The sequence below is a fragment of the Balaenoptera ricei genome, chromosome X (genome assembly GCF_028023285.1).
Source record: "Balaenoptera ricei isolate mBalRic1 chromosome X, mBalRic1.hap2, whole genome shotgun sequence".
Taxonomy (NCBI): Eukaryota; Metazoa; Chordata; class Mammalia; order Artiodactyla; family Balaenopteridae; genus Balaenoptera; species Balaenoptera ricei.
In genome coordinates, this window is record NC_082660.1 from 43,631,488 (window position 1) to 43,654,258 (window position 22,771).

The 22,771-nt window shown below is 51.9% G+C and overlaps 2 protein-coding genes across 9 annotated transcripts in view; one reads left to right on the top strand and one right to left on the bottom strand.

Annotated features, from left to right (window-relative positions):
- The first annotated feature begins 3,510 nt into the window (after window positions 1–3,510).
- On the top strand, window positions 3,511–13,900 carry ARAF (A-Raf proto-oncogene, serine/threonine kinase). Of its 7 annotated transcripts, none has more exons than XM_059911559.1 (16): window positions 3,511–3,616; window positions 4,956–5,110; window positions 5,250–5,353; window positions 6,116–6,218; window positions 6,306–6,463; window positions 6,576–6,674; window positions 8,090–8,246; window positions 8,351–8,378; window positions 8,458–8,603; window positions 8,698–8,900; window positions 10,635–10,811; window positions 10,913–10,959; window positions 11,501–11,619; window positions 11,858–11,989; window positions 12,984–13,118; window positions 13,324–13,900. In XM_059911559.1, exons 2-16 carry the CDS (start codon window positions 5,015–5,017, stop codon window positions 13,456–13,458), a joined length of 1,839 nt encoding a protein of 612 aa, XP_059767542.1. In that variant the 5' UTR covers window positions 3,511–3,616; window positions 4,956–5,014; the 3' UTR covers window positions 13,459–13,900. The 7 variants fall into 7 exon arrangements, with proteins under 7 accessions (XP_059767542.1, XP_059767539.1, XP_059767538.1 ...); XM_059911556.1 differs by having other exon boundaries at window positions 3,536–3,616; window positions 8,105–8,246; XM_059911555.1 differs by having other exon boundaries at window positions 3,536–3,616; window positions 6,309–6,463.
- Window positions 13,897–22,771, bottom strand: part of SYN1 (synapsin I) — a 45,100-nt gene continuing 36,225 nt past the window's right edge. Inside the window, exons 6-13 of one of the 2 annotated variants that reach the window (XM_059911554.1) lie at window positions 20,089–20,151; window positions 18,866–19,008; window positions 18,694–18,768; window positions 18,503–18,605; window positions 17,045–17,191; window positions 16,603–16,690; window positions 15,913–16,504; window positions 13,897–14,927 (exon numbers count right to left, since the gene is read on the bottom strand). In XM_059911554.1, coding sequence (XP_059767537.1) covers window positions 14,828–14,927; window positions 15,913–16,504; window positions 16,603–16,690; window positions 17,045–17,191; window positions 18,503–18,605; window positions 18,694–18,768; window positions 18,866–19,008; window positions 20,089–20,151 — 1,311 coding nt within the window. In that variant the 3' untranslated portion in view covers window positions 13,897–14,827. Of the gene's footprint in view, window positions 14,964–15,912; window positions 16,505–16,602; window positions 16,691–17,044; window positions 17,192–18,502; window positions 18,606–18,693; window positions 18,769–18,865; window positions 19,009–20,088; window positions 20,152–22,771 lie in introns of both variants that reach the window. The other variant, XM_059911553.1, reaches the window with a different exon arrangement.

The following is a 22,771-nucleotide window of genomic DNA, read 5'->3' on the forward strand; positions in this document are numbered from 1 at the left end:
TGTGTATACGCAGTCCTCTCCCGCAGTCATCTCTCCTGTAATGGGTTGCTGAGCAGGAGGCAGGGTGATGGGGTTTCAGAGGTGGCGTTAACCTGGCGGCCACAGGGGCGAGCCAGGGCAGTGGCCTTGGGAAATGGGAGTGGCAGGTTTCAGAGGGGAGCCTCAGGCACGCAGGATTGCTGGGGTAGATCCAAGATTCCTTAAGGAGGTGCCCCTGGCTTGCACCCTTGTTTAACATTTTTTGTTAACCAAACATTTATTCCTGGGGCTCCCTCACCTCTGTCCAGTAAGGGCAGCCTGAACCTCAATTTGCTCAGCTGTAAAATGGGTAGCCTTACAACAGCAGTCGGTGAACACTTCAGGTTTTGAATGTTTCTCAGAATTTAAAATCAACCCTAACAAAAACCAACAACAAGTTTAAAATCTTTTAAAAGTTTTAGGTGGATAATTTTGAGGGTGATGTCAGAAAACCATAATCAGCTAGTTTGGGTTTTAATTTTTGTTTTAATACATGGTGCTTCTGATGATTTTAATGTGATGATGATGATTAAAAACCCAAATCCCTTTAATGGCCTTCATGGCTTGTCAGGTACCTGTGAGGTATATGGCTGAAGTCGTGTTAGTTGGGATGGGTTTTGAGTGAGTCTATGAGTCTTTGGAGAGGACGGATCACCTTTGAGTGAGCCTCGCCCCCCCCAATCCGCCCCCGCCCCATCCTTCCTCTTCCCCACACAGCACTGTGCAGTGAGCTTACCCTGGGATTTTGCTCATCTTTTTATAAACGTTGTGCAAAGGAGTCAGAAATCTGTGTTCAAATACTGCCTAGAAATTAAAGTTTTTAATCAAATTAAATAATATTTAAATGAATTGAAATTTAAAATACACTCTCCCCAGCCATGAAATTATTGTTTCTCCTGGTGAGCATTTCGGAGCCCCTCACTGAGCTCCAGCTGGAGTTGTTCCTTACCCCACGTGGCGCTAAGGTGGCCGCCAGGGCTCCTGCACTGGGAGACAGGCATGCCCGGTCCAGGGATCCAATTTCAGAATAGAGAATTTGTTTTTTAAATCCTCTAATCAATAAGAATTCATAAGAAATCAAATGTTTAGAATTACGTTTGAAGCCATTTTTTGCCATGCATTTTAAAAATCAAGGTATATTTTACATACAATAAAATATGCCCATTTTCAGTATAGAGTTCAATGAATCTTGACAAATGCATAGAGAACGTCCCAATCAACCTCCAAAATTCCTTCATGCTCATCCCAATCACTCTCCCCCAAGACAACAACTAGTTTGATTTCCTTCACTACAGATTATTTTTCCTGGCTTACAATTTCATACAAATGGAATAATTACAGTATTTCTATTTTGTGTCTGGCTTCTTTCACTCAACCCTGTGTTTATGAACTTCACAGACATATGAAGTAGTTTGTCCCTTTCATTTGCTAAGTAGTATTCCATGATCCCATTGTTGTGTTTCTTTGTCAATTCTTATGTTGCTGGACTCCTGGGATGTTTCCAGTTTTTTTGCTATCGTGAAGAAAGCTAATGTGAACATTTGAGCACAAGTTTTTTGTGTGGACATATTGCGGTAGCATGCTGTGGCTGGCTCACCAGAGCCAATTTTGCAAATCTCTTCTCAACTCTGGTTCTGTGACGTCATATTAGTACACAGTTTGAAATAAGCCATGATGGGAGTATTTACACCATAGTTGGCAATTGCTACAAATTAGAGCTTTCTTTCCCCGGAGAGCTGGTTGGTAAACATTTACCAGTACACCATTGGACATACGTTTTCTTTTTTTTTGGAGTAAATACCTAGGAGTGAGATCGCTGGATTGCATGGTATGTCTGTTTTACTTTATATGAAGCTGCCAAACTGTTTTCAAAGTGGTGTAACATTTTACACTCCCAATAGCAACATATGAAAGTTCCAGTTGCTCCACATTCTCATGAATACGTGGTATTGTCAGTCTTTTTAATTTTAGCAATTGAATGAAGATCTGAATAGAAGAGGGGTGATGGGAAATGGAGGTTATATGGCAGCCAAGTAAGCTGTACATTTGTCTCTCTCCTTATAGACAGAGAAAGACCTCAGTAAATACAAGTTGAAGCATGTTGAGATCCCCTCACATAATGCCCTTTCCCTGATCTTTCCCATTTCATCTCAGAGGAATGCTGAGGCTCCTAATGGGAGAAGGTAATCACTTCAAACACAACAGGCCGCGTTCATACTGTTGGGGAATAATTAAAAATAAAATCTTGTGCCAACCCAGTGAATTCGCTCCACAAAGGTAGAAAAGAATGAAATAGTTTTATTGTCGAATAAGCATTAAACCAGCTCGTGATGTGCATCACAAGCAATTCACTGAAGAGATTTCAGAGAAGGAAAGAAACCTCATCCTTTTATATAGCCAGGCAGATACAACCCATTGCACACAGGTTCTTAAGACAGATGATAACTTGCCCTCAAGAGAACTTGACAGCACCATTTACTACACACAGGTCATCTCAAATTCCCTGGTAATCGGTGTAGCCATCTGCCTTTAGGCAAAGGAAGAATAAAATACATATCTCCTTGACAAGCAGGTGACAACTTGGAGCCAGCCGCCTAGGTCAAATTCCTAGGGTCGTGGAGATAGGGCGCTATCTCCGCTGACGTTTACATTTCAAAGAGATGGCTCCCAGGCCCTCAAGAACAACATTCCTGAGTTGTAAAACTGGCAGGAGGCCTATTTAGCTTTTTTTAAAAGAGTTACATATATCTTGAAGGTACGGAGAAAAAAGTTACAAGTTTTCTGTAGGAAATACTCCAAGAAAAGGGAGGATGGAAAGTCTCTTTCACTTGTGACACCAGGAAAAATTCAACTTTTAAAAACTTTGTGTTTACCCTACAATATTTCCACAACGCTTCCCTGCGTTATGCCCTACTCCAGGTCCACAATTTCCCCTGACCTTCTACTATTAGTCTTTCAAAATCCTTATCAACTCCATTCCTAAAGGAAGCCTCCCCAAACAGCAGGCCGCCACTCCTAGAGCCACAGCCACGGCCACACTAGAGACTCGCTGTTATCAAAGGCTATGACTACAGTCTCTCAGAATTGGAAAACTTTGCAGATATTTGGTCTGATTCTAACCCATTTCAAAGACGGTAAAACTGAGACAGGAAAATCCCAAATGGGTACTTAAGGCGCCGGGTCACTGGAGCAAAAAGGACGCTTAAGGATCCCCCGCCCAAATTCGGGGATCCCTAAAGTCAGCCCCAGGTGACCAAAAAAACCAAACAAACCGAAAAAAACCCTGCTTGATTCCACTACGGCACGATTGGGGTTAAAGCCCACGGAACGCAGGTCTCCTCCCGACTGCGCCTGCGCGAGTCAGGACGTGCGAATTTGCCCTAGACCCTGACGTTTCAGGCAGCCCCTCCTAATGCGGAACACGACCCACATTCCGCCGGTCCTGCCTTGACAGGCGTGACTCTAATCCAATACGAGTGGAGGGCTGAGTCCTCCGGAGCCAATAGCCAAAGTCCAAGGGGCGGTGGAGGCGGACTCTGTAAGGAAACAAGAAGACAGGCCCAAGATGGAGGCGGCGGCGGCTGTAGCGGCGTGACAGGTGAGGGCGGGCCCGGCAGGGTTAGGTTTCTGGAGCGACCGCTGGGCTCGGGTAGGGAGCCGGGACCGAAAGCTCAGCTCCAGGATGGCTGCGCCTGGGCCCCGACGCCCCCCGCCCGGAACCGGAGGAGTGGTTTGACCTGGGGTGAGACCATCGTCGACAACGCGGGGGGGGGGTAGACTGGAATAGGGGTGCAAGGCTGCGGGGGATGGTTTCGCCCGTCGCGTGTGGCAGCGCGCCTGCGCAGAGCTGGAAGGCCCTCGGTGGGCGGGGCCGGGCCGAATGGGGCTTGGGTTGTGGTGCCTTGTCATGTGCAGTCCCTCTTAACCTCCTTAAGGTATCTGATGACCCTTGCTTACCGACAACGGGGAATGCGTGAAGACGTAGCTCACTTCTCGCTTTCCTTATTCTGGATCAATGTCTAGCCCACTAGGAGAATGTTTGAGGATTCCCCCATTCCTCCTCTTTAACCCTCCCCAGCCTCCTTCCATGATCACCAGTAATATGCCTGCGACCCTTTCATTAGCTGTCAGGGAGAATTTTGGCGCGCCCTCCGCCCCACCCGCGCTTTACCCCCGTTTATCTCAACTCAGCCACGTCTGGTGATGCTCCATTACCCTCCTTTCCCCCATGACAGTGTCTGGTGACACCCGTTATCCACTCTTCTTCCCATTACAGTCCCTAGTGACCCCTATTACATCTCCCCTCAGCGTAGTGTCTGCTGAGCCTCTATGAACTCCCCATCACAGTCTGGTGACTCCCATTAGCCACGTAACACAGTATCCGTGAACCTACCATCATTACAGTTCAGGGCTTTGGGATGCCCACAGTGCCCTTACGAACACTGTTTGATGCAATTCCCACTTCCCTCAAACTAAGGGCAGTATCTGATGATCCTCTGTTAGTTCCCCATCACCCTGTCTGTGACTCCCTCCGCACCACAGTATCTGGTAACCCCCTTCGCCATTAGAAAGCCAGGGCAGCCTGTTCATGTCCATTACGTACCTGACAGGCCCCAGTGCAGTGCGTGCTGACTTCCCCGTTAGTCCCTAGCACGGAGACTTACGTGCTCTTGTGCCCTCCGGGACAGTGTGTGTACCTCTCACTATGTCCTACCCCCCACCCCACCCTGCCCTATGCAGAGAATCCGAGACCTTGGCACTTAAGTGTGAGACAAACAACAGGAGCGGCTGAGCAGAGGAGGAACTGGATCCCTTGGGCTGTGTGGAAATTAGGCTACAAGGGGTGACGTGGAGCTGGGAGATTGAATTTTTGCCCCCTGCCACTTTGCTTCCAGACCATCATTATGGGACCTCTGAATTTTCCCTCTGTCTTCTAGGAGCCCCATGGCACCTGCCCAGCCCCACCTTAGCCCGTCTTGACAAAGTCCTAGGCTCCATGGAGCCACCACGGGGCCCCCCTGCCAACGGGGCCGAGCCGTCCCGGGCAGTGGGCACCGTCAAAGTGTACCTGCCCAACAAGCAACGCACGGTGGTGAGTCTGACGGGAGCAAAACTGGCAAGGGGTGGGCGTGGACCCAGTTGTAAATCTTGGATCAGAAAGGTGACAAGGGCTGGGAGAGTCAGCTGGGGACCCCACTGAGCGCTGACTCCTCACACCTACACACACACAGGTGACTGTCCGGGATGGCATGAGTGTCTACGACTCTCTAGACAAGGCCCTCAAGGTGCGGGGTCTCAATCAGGATTGCTGTGTGGTCTACCGGCTCATCAAGGGGTAAGTGTGGCACCGCCACCTCCAACTAGGCACGCAGCCTTCCAGCCCCTCCTCAGAGTCATGCGACTCTCCACTCTGCTGTGCAGTCTCTGTTAGTCTTCCCTTCATTCAGTGAATCCGTGAGTGCATCCAGCTTTTGTCTCATTACTTCATTAGTTTATTGGCCTGTAAGGTCAGCAACTCATTTTCTTCTTGGACCCCAAATCCTCACCGTGCTCCGTCATGTCCTCCCAGAATTCATCTGTTTCATCTTTCACTGTTTTATCAATTTGTCAGCTCTCTCCTTCCCCCATTTCCTTGTTCTCTGTCTGCTGTGTGGGCCTCGCTGACCTTCCCTTTATTCCTCCGTTTTAGAGTTCCTTAACTTTTTTGTATTCAATTCACGCATTGCTTTTTATTTGTTATCTCAGTGCCTCACCAGCTGCTTTGTCGGGGGCTTGCTCAGGACTTCTAAGATTTAGTTGTTTCTTCAGTCTCATTTGCTGCTCGTCTTGTGGCTAAGAGCATGGACTCTTCGCACTGTCCTGCCACTCACAATCCCTTGTGGCTCTGGACAAGTCGTTTCATCCCCCTGAGCCTCAGTTTCCCCATACGTAAAATGGGGGCAAGGATAGTACTAGTTCCTAGAGTTGCTGTACTAAGAATAAAACATGTCATCTATTATTGCATGGATGGCAGGCTTGGAGGGACTTTTGAGGGGTTCCCTTCTTCCCCATGGCCCCTGTCCACCCTCCCACTCACTCCCTTCCATGCCTTCTGCAGGCGAAAGACAGTCACCGCCTGGGACACAGCCATTGCCCCCCTGGATGGCGAGGAGCTCATTGTGGAGGTCCTCGAAGACGTCCCCCTGACCATGCACAATTTTGTGAGTGCAGGGTAGAAAGTGGGGGCAGACCGTGGGTGTGGCGGGAGGGTCCCTGACCAGGCCTCAATCTTCTCTACTCTGTGACAGCAGGTACGGAAGACGTTCTTCAGCCTGGCCTTTTGTGACTTCTGCCTTAAGTTTCTGTTCCATGGCTTCCGCTGCCAAACCTGTGGATACAAGTTCCACCAGCATTGTTCCTCCAAGGTCCCCACAGTCTGTGTCGACATGAGTACCAACCGCCGACAGTGAGCCTGGCCTGGGGTGGGCAGGGGGATGGGGAGGACAGAGGCCCAGCCACAAGGCTCTTACAGACAGCTGACCCACGTTCCCTTGCTTTACACCCTGAATGCCCTCAAGGTTCTACCACAGTGTCCAGGATTTGTCCGGAGGCTCCAGACAGCATGAGGCTCCCTCGAACCGCCCCCTGAATGAGCCACTCACCCCTCAGGGTCCCAGGTAGGGAATGCCTTAGCTGAAGGGCTGCTGTCAGAAGAAAAAGATCTGGAGGCCTCCGTAGAGTACAAGCCATACTGAATTCATTTGTTTACTCCATGAACATTTATTTAGCACCTACAAGTGTGAGTAAGGGCATGGAGCTCTGGGGCCTTGGGTGAGTCCCCTGATCTCTCTGGGCCTTAGTTTTCTCATCTGTAAAGAGCGGATAATGACCACATAGGGTTCTGGTGAGGATTAAATGAGTTGAGACATGTCCAATGCTTAGAACAAGAACTAGTATAGGATAAGTTCTTATTAATTATAATATATATCTATATATATGCATCTAACTACTTAGTTAATTCTTCCAGTATAACCATGCTCAAGCCTTTCCACTTTGAAATACATATTATTTTATCGTAAATTCCCTTTCACTTCTCCTTTATGTTAAGTATTATAATACTATAGTATTTCAATGTTGAAATATATTATTGCTCTAATATATCATGTTCATATGATATGCATTTTATATATCTATATATTTTATAATGTCAATATTTATATGATATATTTATGCTATTGTATTATGTGTTATGTTGATAATATTTTCATATAATGTAGAACATCAAACATTTTTATGTAATATATGAAATAGTAAAGTTAGAGCATTATGTTATTTTTAATTATGGGTATGTGTGAATAAATTATCTATGAATTGCATTTCAGGATAGTGAAGGGACCATTAAGTATTTTTGTAACATTATAATATATTTAGTATATATCATGTATAACAGATGTGTATGTGTAACATATAACATTATTATAATATGTGTAAAGCATTGTAATTTTAATATAGATAACATACTGTATGTTATATAATACATAATATATTTGAATAGTACATATAGTTATACAATATTATATATTGCTTTTCCCCCACTATCTGCATGGCTTGCTGTCCTTCCTTTAAGTCTTCGCTCAAATGTCACTTGCTCAGAGAAGCCTTTCCTGACATCACCAGGGACACTTCCTGTCTCCTTATGTTGCTTTATTTTTTGCTTTATTGCACCTATCACCATTGGACATATTAAATATTCTTTGTTTTTATTTCTCTTTTTTCCTGCTGCAGTCAGCCCCGTGAGGGCAAGAACCTTTATTTGTTTTTTGTTTTTTTTAAATTTAAAATTTTTAGTACAGTTCAAATCAGCATGCGTGTAGAACCTTTATTTGTTTCGTCCACAGTTTTATTTCCACTACCTAGAATGGTATCTGGCACATGGCAGGCACTCAGTCAGCGCTTCTTGAACAAATGCATAATAGTAATGACAGTGGACGTTTACTCTGTGTGAGCTAAACACACACTTAGGACGGGGCGGGGCGTGGGCAGTGGTGGCAGTTCTGCTGGTTCTCTCATTCACTTGACAGTGATTTCACAGCCTTTCCCCTGCCAGCTCCTGCACCCAGCACCGCGACCCCAAGCACTTCCCCTTCCCTGCCCCGGCCAACGCCCCCCTCCAGCGCATCCGCTCCACATCCACCCCCAACGTCCACATGGTCAGCACCACAGCCCCCATGGACTCCGGCCTCATCCAGGTTGGTGTCGAGGCGGGAGGTCACGGGGGAGCACCGGGCAGAGGGGAGGGCCATTCCTGTTGTCTTCCATGTCCTCTCTCTGACGCCCAGCCCTCTGCTTCCAGCTCCCTGCCCAGAGTTTCAACACTGACGGTGAGCCCCCCGCTACCTGCACCCTGAGTCCCCCACCCCACCCCACCCGGCTCCACTCACATCCTCTCCGCAACTGCAGCTGCCGGGAATAGAGGTGGTGGCGATGGAACCCCCCGGGGGAGCCCCAGCCCGGCCAGCGTGTCCTCGGGGAGGAAGTCCCCACATTCCAAGTCCCCGTCAGAGCAGCGGGAGCGGAAGTCCTTGGCCGATGACAAGAAGAAAGTGGTGAGCTCCAGGGGGCACCTTTGGTGGGGGCACCGCAGGCCGAGTGATGAGGGGTGTGGGCAGGCCCCTGAGATGCCGCCCTTGTGGCCCGCAGAAGAATCTGGGGTACCGGGACTCGGGCTATTACTGGGAGGTGCCACCCAGTGAGGTGCAGCTGCTGAAGAGGATCGGGACGGGCTCGTTTGGGACCGTGTTTCGTGGGCGGTGGCACGGCGATGTGGCCGTGAAGGTGCTCAAGGTGGCCCAACCCACAGCTGAGCAGGCCCAGGCCTTCAAGAACGAGATGCAGGTGCTCAGGTGAGATTGCTCGCGCACAGGGATGGGGGCAGGGGCGGTGGGCACCGCCTTGGTGCCTCTCTGGGGAAAGGCCATACTGAAGGCACTTCCTGCACGTCCCCTGTGTATGTGTGGTGTTATAACCATAATGGTAAGTTTCTTCTCTATCAGAGAAGCCCCTTTCCCCTGTGGGAAAAGGGTATGTTTAGAGGACCTCTGGTCACATTGGTGTTTGTGTTTGTGTAAATACTGATATTAATTAATGGCTCTGCCTCCAAAATGTGGGTCTTTTCATTTGCCTGCTGTGAAATGGGTATCACTAATGTTACTGTGGTACTTACATCAATGGCATAATGTGAGTTAACTGCATCGCCAGGCAGCCTGGCGTCCTTCCCTCTCCTCTGCTTGTTCTGCATCATTAGTATATGTTTATTGTGTTGCCTTCTTGTTATTAATTATAACAATACCATACTTTAAAGAACAGTATTAGAACTATAATCAGAACCAGAATTTAATCATTGTTTGATTAATGATTGTGGTTGCTCAGCCTAATATATCATTCATACTATATTAACTCATTTGTGCTAAGAAACCCTGATGCTCCCTTTTTGCCACCCTAGTTCCTACCACTCCTGGGGTTGCCAGGGTGGGCTTTCCCCTCTGACAAGTGGGCACAATTATGTTGCAGAGTTGACGTTATCATAATTCCTTGTGCTGTTTTAATACTCATCCTCATAATGGATGCCACAGTAAGGAAATTTTCAGTCTTTGCTCCTCTCTATGAAATGACAATGATTTGAGCAGGCTGTGAATTTGCGTTGTGTTCGTATTGAAACTATAACCTAACTGCTGTGAAGAATACTAACGTGCTGTGAGCAAAATTGCGGAGCGTTGTTGATGTTCTTTGCGTGTAAGTTACCATTGTAACTGCAGTTAATACTTCTATAAGGAGTGAAAGTTTTCTTCTAAATGAGGGTGACTCCATTCATACAGGACAGAGTTTCTGTCAGGTAACCTAGGTACCCAGTAGCGATAACAGCAAGGACAGTGATATTTTCAGGGTGCTTGCTTGTGTTCAGCTGTTCTAATAAGCACCTTACAGGTTATTTACTCACATAGTCCTCCCAACACCCCTGTCAGGTAGCTCACGGAATTATCACAGTTTTGCAGTTGAGGAAAATGAGGCACAGAGAAGTTAAGTGTCTTCCCTGAGATTGTACAGTGAGTACCCAGGGAAGCCTGGATTGGAACTTAGGATCTAATTTGAGTCCAAATCCCAAGCTCTTTACCTCTAAGCCTCTCATGGTTAACAGGATATAGTCACACATCACTGATATTTTTACCAGGCATTTATCAATATTCTGTTGATATATCACTGATGAAGGTTGGCATTCCACTTTCTCATCTCATCTCAAATGGTCACAGGCTCAGGTCATGATCAGGGTCAGAGGTATGGCAGGTACTGATGATTAAGACAGTCCTGGTCAGCAGGGGGTGAGGGGTAATCCCTCCCTCCTGCTTTTGTTGGGAGACTTGGATGAGGAAGCCCAGGACATAAGCGCCCAGCGTGGAATCATAGCCCAGCAAACACATCTCACAAATTCATTGAATCTGGCCATAGTCTGGCCCTGAGCCTCCTGAAAGCCAGGGTGGGAATGATGGCAGAAGGCAGCAGTGAACAGCGCCATTCCCAGTGCTCAGAAAGTTGCTGTTTACCCTCCCTGCCCTGATACCTCCCGCCCGCCCTGCCTGCAGGAAGACACGTCACGTCAACATCTTGCTGTTCATGGGCTTCATGACCCGGCCGGGATTTGCCATCATCACACAGTGGTGCGAGGGCTCCAGTCTCTACCACCACCTGCACGTGGCCGACACACGCTTCGACATGGTCCAGCTCATTGACGTGGCCCGGCAGACTGCCCAGGGCATGGAGTGAGCGTCCTGGCCCGGGGACTAGGGAGGGGCTGGGGGATCTGGGGGTGGGGAGATGAGGTAGCCCTCAGACCATCTGACACCTGCTTGTACCCCAACAGCTACCTCCATGCCAAGAACATCATCCATCGAGATCTCAAGTCGAACAGTATCTACATGTTCCTCTCTAAGGGCTGGGCTGGGGTGGGGGGCATCAAACAGGATGAGGGCTTAGAGGGATGGCTCTTGTGGGAGGCTTTCTGGGGGCAAACAGGGAGGGGCACACGTGGCATTTCCCTTTGCCAGGTGCCAGAGCTGTGGCTGGGGAGGGGCCTTTAATGGGAGTCTCTTGGTCAGGAGTCAGGGTTTTGGCTGGTGCAGGTGCTAGCGTTCTTCGGGACTCTGGTCAGGGTCTGAGGAGCAGCAGCTGTGGAGGGCGTTAGGGGAGCTCCTGACCAGTGTCACAGGCATGGTGAGTGTGGGTGCCATTAGAGGAGCTTCCTAGTCAGGAGGCACAGGAGGGCCAAGTGTAGGGGGCATTAATTGGAGCTCCCCACCCAAGTCAAGGTTGTGGCTAGTTTGTGTGACATTGCGGGGCTTCTGGTCGGGGTTAGAGGCGTGACTGGTGTGGAGGTGTCAACGAGAGCCTCCCAGTCAGGGCGAGAAGCCCGGCTATTGGGAGTCCCTGTAGTGGCCCTTGACCCTGGCGGACATCTTCCTACACGAGGGGCTCACGGTGAAGATCGGGGACTTTGGCCTGGCCACAGTGAAGACACGGTGGAGTGGAGCCCAGCCTTTGGAGCAGCCCTCGGGCTCTGTGCTATGGATGGTGAGTTGGGCCAGGCTGGACTGGGGGCATATAGGGACATGGGCTGCTGGGGTAGGATGTGGGAGGCCGAGTGGGGCCGGGGATGCCTGCACCCCAAGGTGTGGGTGTCTGGACTGCTCATGCTTCACCCCGTGTGGGTGGCTCTGAGTTACACCCAGTGTGGCTGGTGGGCTCTGGGCCTATGGGCCAGTCATTTGCTGACCTCCACATTCCTCCTGCCCGGTCCGGCCTATTGAAGGCAGCTGAGGTGATCCGTATGCAGGACCCGAACCCCTACAGCTTCCAGTCAGATGTCTACGCCTATGGGGTTGTGCTCTACGAGCTCATGACCGGCTCGCTGCCTTACAGCCACATTGGCAGCCGTGACCAGGTGAGCCCCGTGCCTTACCTGCCATCTCCCAGGCCAAGGGATCCCCTCAGCCTCCAAACCTCAGATCTCCACCTTTGCACGGACCAAGAACACCACACTTCCCCCAGAAACCCCAAGTTTTCTGAGCTGAGGATTCCCAGATTCCTCTGGGTCTTCCATACCCAGAATTCCCTCCTTCACCCACATCTACTCCTCTGGGTCCTCAAAGTCCAGAATCTCCTGAATCCCCTATACCCAGAATCCCCCTAGGCCCCCCAAAGCCCAGAAGCCCTCTGGACCCCTAGACACATACAGTCCTCTGGCCTGGGTACTCAAACTCTCCAAAGTCCCCAAAGACCAGAGTCCCATTTCTCCCAGAAACAATCCCTTTGTACTTCTGGAATCCTCACAGTTACCTACAACCATTCAGGCCTTAGGTATCTGTCAGACTTCAGGGCCCTTGAATCCATAATATTCTAGGCCCCAGACATTTCTCCAGGTTCAAGGCCTGGAATCTCCCAGACCCTCAGAAACCCAGGATCCTCTAGGCTTCAGGTACCAGTAGTCTTTGGGTCTTGAGCACTCACAATCCTACAGACCACGTGGACCCATAGTCCTGTAGGCCCCAGACCTCTACAGAAATACAAGCTACTGAGGGCTGGAATCCTTTAGCTTCCTCCAGACCCAGAACTTCATGTTTCCCCAAGACTCAGTACTTTCTAGGCCCCTAAGCCCCCTAGAAACCTGTGGACCCATAATCATCTGGGCCCCGGACACCTACAGTCCTTGACTTCCCCCAAGCTTAAATCCTTCTGTTCTGTAAGCAGAGAATCCTTCTAAGTCCTCAGAGACCCAGAATCTTTAGATCCACAAGATACCCACAGTCCTCTGGGCCCCAATACCCAGAATACCCCAGTTCTCCTAAAAGGAGCCCTCCAGGTCCCTCAAGACCCAGAATTCCCTGGGCTTCCCAGCCCAGACCCCCAGATCACCCCATTCCTGTCCTCCCTCCCAGATTATCTTTATGGTGGGCCGTGGCTATCTGTCCCCGGACCTCAGCAAAATCTCCAGCAACTGCCCCAAGGCCATGAGGCGCCTGCTGTCTGACTGCCTCAAGTTCCAGCGGGAGGAGCGGCCCCTCTTCCCACAGGTGGGCCGAGGAGGAGGGCTGGACACCCTGGGGAGGGAGCCTCTGAGGAGAAGGACTCTGAGGTGTGAATGTGAACTGTGTTGTGTTCAAGGCTCCGAGGTGTACAATGTGTGTGAGTGTGTGCTTCCCCATTAGGCTGGGGTCTGGGGGTGTCCGGGTGCCCACGCGGCTCTGGACACCCCTCCTCACCCGCCCCTGCCCCCAGATCCTGGCCACGATTGAGCTGCTGCAGCGGTCACTCCCCAAGATTGAGCGGAGTGCCTCCGAACCCTCCTTGCACCGTACCCAGGCTGATGAGTTGCCTGCCTGCCTACTCAGCGCAGCCCGCCTTGTGCCTTAGGCCCCACCCCCAGCTACCAGGGAGTCAATCTCAACCTGCCACGCCAAGGAGCCCTGCCCACCAAGCAATCAATGTTCTGTCTCTGCCCCGTTACTGCCTGAGGATCCCCCATCCCTGCCCTGGGAGATGAGGGGGTGCCCATGTACTTTTCAAGTTCCTCTGGAATTGAGGGACCCTCAAAGACCGAGACCCCTGCCTCCTCCATAATTCGGTTTCCTCTTGGCTTTGGCGATACTTCTAAATTCGGGAGCTCCTCCATCTCCAACGGCTGGGATTTGTGGCAGGGATTCCACTCAGAACCTCTCTGGAATTTGTGCCTGATGTGCCTTCCACTGGATTTTGGGGTCCCCAGCACCCCATGTGGATTTGGGGGGTCCCCTCTGTCTCCCACCATTCAAGGACTCCCCTCTTTCTTCACCAAGAAGCACAGAATTCTGCTGGGCCTTTGCTTGTTTATTTTTCTTCCGGACTCTTCTCATGGGGTTCAGAGCCGCTGAGGGGTGAGGGTGAGTCCAGGCAAGGGCTGGAGGTTGAGGGGAGGTGCGGACCACACAAACAGCGCCACTGCACGCATCACCACAGGCGGCACGATGAACGAGGACCACATATGCCAAGCACGGCACGAGAGGAGGCCACGTCAGTCACAGACACAGACATCACTGCAAAGGTGGGGAAGTGGGGGACCACTGGCCTTCTGTGTGCAAAGGATTCTGGGAGGATGGGTGGAGTTTGCATATTTAAAGACAGCTGTCAGAGGCAGGAAAGTGGGGCAGGGGTCCCTGGGGAATTGAGGGGTCCTAGCAGTGGGAGGAGCTCCCAGTGTGTTGAGTGGGGTTGGTTGGGGTGGGGGGGGGGGTGAAGGGAAATCCTTGGGGAGCTGGGTGGGGGCAGTTGAAGAGGTGGATCTCCAGAGATGTGAGATCCATAGAAAGGGTCTCAAAGGTAGGGGTTTCTTAAGGATTTGGGAAATTTTGATAGGGAACAAGGTGTGCTTGAGAGATCTGGTACCAGGAGTGGGGTTTTCCAGGAATTTCAGGGCTCCGGGAGGGGTTGCCTGGTGTTTGGGAGCTTCCAGAAAGGAAAATGCATTCTGAGGGCACCAGGAGTGGAGGTCTTCAGGGATTTGGAGGTTCTAAAACTGAGAAGTAGGTCTCAGTTTTTGAAAGGACTTGGGAATTATAAACATGAGAACTGGATTTAGGACCAGGAGTGAGGTTTCCCCAGGGACTTGGGCATTCTGAGGAGTGAGAAGAGGGATCTTGGCGATCCAGGAGAGGGCTTCTCAAGGGATGAGCTTCCAGAAGTGAGAATTAGATTCAGGGCCCAGACAGGGGTTGCCCAGGGATTTGGGGGCTCTCAGGGTGGGGTGTCAGTCGGAGAAGAGGCTGGCGAAAGACTTCCTCAGGCTGCGGATGGTCTCAGCTTTCACCTCGTCCTGGCTAAGGCTGGGCCTGGGCGGGGCTGGCTCTGGAAGGTTGAAGGCATTGGTCAGAGACTGGGATTTGCTAGAGAGAAACAAGGTGGAGGCGTGGGAGGAAGGGGGGGAGAGGAAGGGAGGAGGGGGAGAGAAACACAATGTTACCCCAGGCCCGGCCCCAGCCCTGCCCCTCTGGTCCTGGGGCTGTGCCTGTGACCCTCCCACCCCCCAGCACGGGCCTGGACCCTGAGGGAGTCTCAGGACGAATGGAGGAGCCCTGGGCCAGGCTGGGAGGACTTCGATCCAAGGTGAAGAAGCCTGGGATTGATGGGAAGAGTTCTGGGCTGAATCTTCTCTTATAATTCTAGGCTAGATTGGGAGGAGTTTGATATATAGGTGACGATGGGCAGGGAGGTTTCCAGTCTAAGGGTGAGGAGTCCAGAAAAGGGGGGAGCGGTGCTTGGACCAAGGACAGGCTGGAAGGGGCAAATCTAAGGGGGAGCAGTTGGGTGGGGCAGGGAGGACTTCTGAGCTAAGAGAGGAGGTCTGGAATGGACCAGAAGAGGCAGAGAGGATGGTGTGATTTGGGAGGAGACTGAGATGGACCAGAAGGGAGCCTAGACTTTAGGAAAAGCATGAGGACGACTGGGAAGAGTGAAGTGACATAGGAGGACTGTGGATGGGGCCGGGAGGAGTTTGCGGGTTCGGTTGGGGGGGAGTCAGGTTGGGCAGGAGGAGGATGAGTTTGGCAGGGAAGTACTGAAGGAGGGTCAGCAAGGCGCCTGGGGTGGGCCGAGAGGAGCTGGGCTGGGGGGCTTTCCCAGGACCTACTGGGAGGATTCTGCACTTCAAAGGGGGTTTCTCTGGGATGGAGGGCAGGAGCCTCTGTGAACTGGGAGGGGTCTGGCCCAGACTGGAACTGGAGAGAGAGCTGTGTAGGACCTGGGTCTGAGGAGCCTGGGAGCTGGGGCTGCCCTCCAGGTGCAGGAGCGCATTCTGTGAGCAGCAAGGTGAGGGCTGCTGTGGGATCCCCTTACTTGAGCTGGGGGTGTGGGGGTCCCCCGGCAGCGGCGGTGGCAGGTGGCGGCACGTCCTGGCTGGGTTTCTGGGCCAGCTGTGGCTTGGTGGGACGTCCAGCGGGGCCCGAGCCACTGGGTCGAGGCTGCTGCGTGGTGGGTGGCCCAGTGCGGGGCATGGGACCCGCCTGGCTGGCCTGGCGTGTGGGGCCGGCAGGGCCTGGGGGTTTCTGGGGTGGGCCCTGGCGCTGCTGACCACCCGGTGGAGCCCCTGAGGCCTTTGGCGGAGCCTGACCAGAGGCCGATGTCTGACGAGTAGCCTGTGGGGGGCCTGCCTGGCGCTGGGGAGAGGGGGAGGCCGGTGGGCGGGCTGCTGGAGGTGCCCCGGGGCCTCCCGCCACTGGCCGGGATTGGCGGCCTTGACCCTGGGGCAGCGGTGTGGCCTGGGACGCAGGCTGCTGGGGCGCTGATGTGGGACTCGGTAGGCGCTGGGGCAGGGGGCTGCCAGCTGGGGGTCCAAGGCCCGAAAGGTGCTGCTGACCCTGCGGGGTCGGGCGCTGCTGCAACGGGGGTCCCTGGCGTTGGGGGCCTGGGCCCGGCTGTGGAGGGCCGCCTGAGGGACAGAGAGAAAGTGCACACGTGAGAGCGAGCAAGTGAGAGGTGGGGGGCTGCCGGTGGGGTCGGGGCCCAGGAAGCTGGCCCCTCACTTACCCTGTGGCGGGGGTCGTTGCTGAGCTGGGGGCCCCGCGGGCTGCTGGGAGGTCTGGCGGCCCAAGGGCAGGGCCCCTGGGGACGGAGTCTGCGGCAGAGGAGTGGAGCAGGAGAGGTTAAAAATAGTTACCAGCCGGTGGAGCATCAGCCAATCAGAATGACATGGGTTCCCTGTGTGCTGGGTGTTGCCGCATTTGTGGCTGAGCTGAGGGGATGGCAGGTTGTGGGGTGCGGGACTCACTCCCAGGGGAGGGGTCAGGAGGCACTCAGGGAAGTCAGGGTAGTAGCTATTTATCATTTTTTAAAATAGTTGGTAACTGCTGCGACACATGTGCGTCCTGGCGATACCCCTAGCCTGCTGATTATCAGCTCTGTGACACAGTATGACCAAGGGCTGGCCTGCCCGCCACTAGCCTCCAAGGGCCAGAGCCAGGGGCCTGACCTGGCTGTGGGAGCCCCTGCCGGGAGAGGCATCCCGCTGCCGCTGCCGGGGCAGGGCCTGGGTCATCTTGTTGACCACAAGCTCTACGATGAGTTGCTTGTCTTCATCCTGGTGGTCACCGATGAGTGGCATGGAGGAGCCCACCACCTGGGGGAGGAGAAGGGATCCAGTGAGGAGAGAAGCAGGAAGTGCATGGGAGGGTGACGATGACGAAGTGCTTTAAGTTGGGAAAAGGCATGACTGGCGGCTGCTCAGGAAACCAACTTCAGTATGAGAAGCACCGATTATGCAGTGTGGGGAAGGCTTGCCTTTTACGAGATACCTTACAGCTTAGGACAGACTAGCAGGGGTGAGCTAATGAGGGCCTACTGGCCAAATCCGGCCCAGCACCTGTTTCTGTGCAGCCCCAGGCCCCGGAGCTAAGGATGGGTTTTACATTTTTTAATGATTGAAAAAAAATCAAAAGATTTCATGACGTGAAAATTAAATGAAGTTTAAATTTCATTGTCCATAAACCAAGTTTCATGGGAACACAGCCACCCTTACTTTCTTGCCGTATCGTCTGTGGCTGCTCTTGCAGAACTGAGGAGCTGCAGTAGCGACCGTATGGCCCACAAAGCCTAAGATACGCACCGTCTGGCCTCGACAGAAAACGTTTGCCAATCCCTGCTTTATAGTTTGCTCGGTGCTCTGTGTTTTACAAAGAACTTTGTGGTTTACATGGTACTTTACAGTTTACAAAGCTCCTTGCCCTTTACAAAGGACTGTTACATATATGGCGTGTTTAGACTTTGGAAAGTGCTTTGCAAAGGGCACCACTGTTTACACGATGCTTTACCATGTATAAAGCGCTACCGTTTACCATGCACTCTGAATTTTCAAGGTATTTTACAGTTTGCAGATTGCTTTACTGTTTACCGGGGACACTGCTGCTTATAAAGAGCTTTAGAATTTTGAAAGCGCTTTGCTTCAATAATGAGGATTTCCCAGTTTACAGAGCTCCTCTTTAAAATAATTTTATGAAGCACCTTGCTGTTCACTAAGCAGTACCTTCCTAAGGTACTTTACAGTTTACAGAATGCTTTAGTATCAACCACCACTCTCTATAAAGTTCTTTGTAGCTTACGAAGTACTTTGCTGTTGGCCAAGTACAAATTCACAGAACACTTTAAAGATTACTAAGTGCTTGGTCATTCACCAGAATGTCTCAGTTCACAGAGGACGTTACAGCTTAACAAGTGTTTTGCGCTTCACTAAAGATGTCCAAGTTCACAGAGCAGTTTAGAATTTAGTAAGTATTTTGCCATTTGCCAGGGATGTCCCGGTTCACAAGGCACTTTACAGTTTTACATATTGCCATTCGCTGAGGGCTTTCTAGGCCCTGGCGTGCTTCACAGTGTTGCTGCCCTGCACCTGCTCCCCGCTCTGTGCCCCCACCAAATTCTGGGGTGCTCCTACCTCAATGATGTGGTCCCTTCCGTCCTTGCCATGCAGCGCTTCCACTGCGCAGATGTCCAGTCCCCCAAAGATCTCTGAGCACGTGTCCACCCACAGCTTGTACCTGCCAGGACACAAGGCAAGGAAGCCCGTCAGTGCCTGGTCTGGGCGGCCACACTTCTACCCCCCAAGCCCGAGTTCAGGCCGCCCACCTGTCAGACATGGCAATCTGCTCGAGCATCGCAGAGCCGGTGTTGGTCTTCCAGTTTCCTGACACTGACGTCCTCCTGGAGAGTAAGAGGAGACAGGAGAGAGGCTTGGGGGGCCTGGGCTGCACAAGGCAGGGCAGGGGACCCCTACCCAGGCCTTGGTCTCCTTACTCACATGTAGGCCTTGTAGTTCTGCCCAATCTTCTGGACGCGCACATCGTATTTGGCATCAATGAAGGGCTCGGCAGTGGCATATGTCTTGGTCAGTGCCACGACACTCGCGATGTCCTGGAAGTCGTGCTGGTTGTCCACCTTGACCTGTGGGAGTGGGGTGGGGAGCAGGGCCCGGTCAGGAGGGGGCGGCAGTCGGGGTGCCTTAGGGCAAATGACACAGGTGTGGTGAGTGCACAGAAATTTGGTGGACACCCCAAGGCACTCAAGCATGCATTAATTCTGGGTCTCCTGGTTTTCACATGTACACACAGACACCAAATTGGGCGTCTACAACTCTGTGAACACACAAAACCCGAGTTTTAGACTTGTTTACTTTAAATGGTTAAGTTGTATGGTATGTGAATTATATCTCAGTAAAGCTGTGGGAAAATTGTGTGTATATACAGTATATGCATGTGGGCACCCAGACAAAATCAATTGTACACACAATATATAAACATACAGAAGCATGGACACACTCAAACATACAAATTACAAGTCTGCTTTCTACGGACACACAGACAAAATCAGATGGGTGGACAGCATACAGGACCCCAAGACCCTTGAATGTAAAAGATGATGTAGTGTGTGTTCAACACAGAGGCCTGCCTATACACAGACACAGTGCTGGATACACTAACAAAATAACAGGACACACAAAACTGGCTGAACGCATGATAGAAAATTGGGCCACCAAAATGTAAGAATATGAGGAAAAATACAAATAGATAAACGACACAATTATACAGAATTATTGTGTGCACTGAATACACAATATACTTCTAACAGGCGTACCTTCTCGGAGATACTGTGGGTTCAGTTCTGGACCACCGCAATAAAGCGAAGGTCACAATAAAGCAAGTCACACAAACTTTTTGGTTTCCCAGTGCATATAAAAGTTATGCTTATACTGTAATCTGTTAAGTGTGCAATACATCTAAGTGTCTAAGAAAAACAATGTACATACCTTAACTTAAAAAGACTTTATTGCTAAAAGATGCTAACCATCATCTGACAACCCAGGGTTGTCACGAACCTTCAATTTGTAAAAAAAAATGTAGTATCTGTGAAGCGCAATAAAGCGAAGTGCAATAAAACGAGGTATGCCTGTTCTTATATCCGCACGATGCCAGGAACATGCATCATTTACAAGCACGCACATACAAAGCCCACCCGGGGACTTACCTTACCCATCCCAGAGTGTGCGTGCCCCATCTTCACAACCACAGGGTACGTTGTGCTGCTGAGCTGGTAGGGTGGAAAGGGAGAGCATGGTCAGGGAAGAAGGGCTGACAGCCATGGCTGGGGGTGGCGCTGAGGGGAGCCCATCCAGCGGGAGCCACACTGAGAGCGATTTTCCCAGAAGAGGTGGGTCAGAGACAGCCAGCCGGCAGCTGGGGGTCACACAGTACCTCGGCGCCCAGAATTGAACCCAGAGCCCTGCCTGCCTGTCCCTCCCTCCACCACCCCCAAGTCCCAGACTTCCCGCCTCTGCTTTCCTGGGCAGAGGCATGGGATAGGGGTGGGGGACTTTTCCGGAAAAGGGAAAGTTTGTTTTTACAGTGAATGGATGATAGAGAAGTGAGTGTGTGATGCGTGTGCGTGGGGGCGTAGTGGCGAGCATGTAGCAACTGGACCCCTCAGCCAGGCCTTGTGTGTGTCTCCTCCACACACATATACAACCCAGAGACACACAAACCCTCAGAAATCAGATCTACACAGCCAAACCCAGAGCTTCCCACACATGCTGAGACCCACGCGATGGAAAGATCCACCACCAACACCGGTTCCGGAGCCTGCCTTCCTGTGTGGCTGCACAGAGACCCTCACAGCCAGCCAGCCAGCCCAGCAGCACACACTCAACACTTGTAGACACGCAATCAACACTTTTGGGCAGAGACATACACACAGCCCTCCTCCTCTCACCCAAATCCACGTAACAGAGGGACACGCAACACGAAGGTTATCCATGCAACACAGAGACGAACAACCCTCAGAGGCACAGCCACAGAATGCAGAGGCACACACAACTCTGACAGGCACACACAACAGAACTGGGCACGTATTCAACACTGACAGATACACATGCAACGCTCCTAGGCATACGCACAACAAACAGAAGGACCCACACCACATGGACAGGTATACACACTTCTAGGTATTCACACTTCTAGGTATTCACAGAACCACCGAGACCCACAACACAGAGACTCATACTCCTGGGCACACGCAAAGTGTATGCAGGGACGCACACACAAAAAACGTGCCTTGCCATATATACAGATGGAGAGGCATGCACACAACCAGAGACACCCAGAACCTCCTAAGTACATGGACAACACCCCAGGGTGTGTACATGCACACACACTCACATCCAGGCGTGGGGATACCTCGTCTCCCCCAACCCTGGGTGGAGTAGAGGGGACCTAGTTGGCCGACCCCAGCGCCACCATACATGGATGCACATGCAGGGCTTTGCCCTCCCTCCTCTGTGCCGACAGGGGTGACAGGGTAGAGGATGGCATTCCCGGAGGGGCTGCTGGGGCGGTGGCGGTTCCCAGTTCCCGACAGGCACAGGAAGTCCGCAGGGTCAGGGTGACCGATTGACCTTCAGGCCTCACCCTCCCTCTGCACGCCCCCCCACCTTCCTCATTTCCCAAATGACTGGCGTCATGATGGGGCGCTGAGAGGCACTGAGTTGTTACCAGGATGCTCTGATTAGCATTCCAGGGAAACCAGGCTGAAATGGCAGATGACGTAACAGGCACACACGCAGATCACAGAGGTGATAGCACATCCTCAATTCCATTCGCAACCCAGACCTGCTTTACAGGGGCAGGCACAACTCCAGAAGCAGCAGAAAGCATAATGGGCTCAGGACTTCCCTGATGCCACAGTGGTTAGTCATCCACCTGCCAATGCAGGGGACACGGGTTTGAGCCCTGTTCCGGGAAGATCCCACATGCCGCGGAGCAGCTAAGCTCCGTGCGCCACAACTACTGAGCCTGCGCTCTAGAGCCCGTGAGCCACAACTACTGAGCCCACGTGCCACAACTACTGAGCCCGTGTGCCACAACTACTGAGCCTGCGTGCCACAACTACTGAGCCTGCGTGCCACAACTGAAGCCCATGCGCCTAGAGCCCGTGCTCCGCAACAAGAGAAGCTACTGCAATGAGAAGCCCCACGCACCGCAACGAAGAGTAGCCCCCGCTTGCCACAACTAGAGAAAGCCCGCGCGCAGCAGCGAAGACCCAATGCAGCGAAAAATAATAAATAAATAATACAATAAAAAAAAAACCCAACAAAAAAACCATACTGGGCTCAGGTACACTCAAGTACACACACACACCACAGAGGGGCACACACCACCTAAAGGCACACAGGCAACTCTCAGAGGCAGAGACACAGCAGGAAACTGTGTGCAAGCACACACGCACACCGCCCCCCGCCCCGAGGTTTTTAGACTCTTTTCATAAACCTTCCTTGTTTTCTCTGGACCTGAGCCTGAACACAACACTGTGTATATGTGTATGCGTGTGCCCACACATGTGTGCATGCAGGGAGCTCTGAACACTGGGATCCCCTGGCCAACCCTAGGTTTGAATCTTGGCCTCTCCTCTTCCTAAGGCCATGTTCAACCCCAGGCAGGTCACTTAACCCTCTCTGGGCCTCAGTTTCCTGATCTGTATAAAGGGTACAATCAGGCCCAAGCAGTCGGTGTGTGTGGGGACTGCCAGGTGTCTGCTGTGCACACCCAGCTGGACCCCACGCCCCCCACACCCATCCAGCTCGCCAGGTGGCCATACAGCCAGACACCGGTCCATGAAACCCCACCAGTTTCAAAACCTGCACGATAACCCGGGTTCA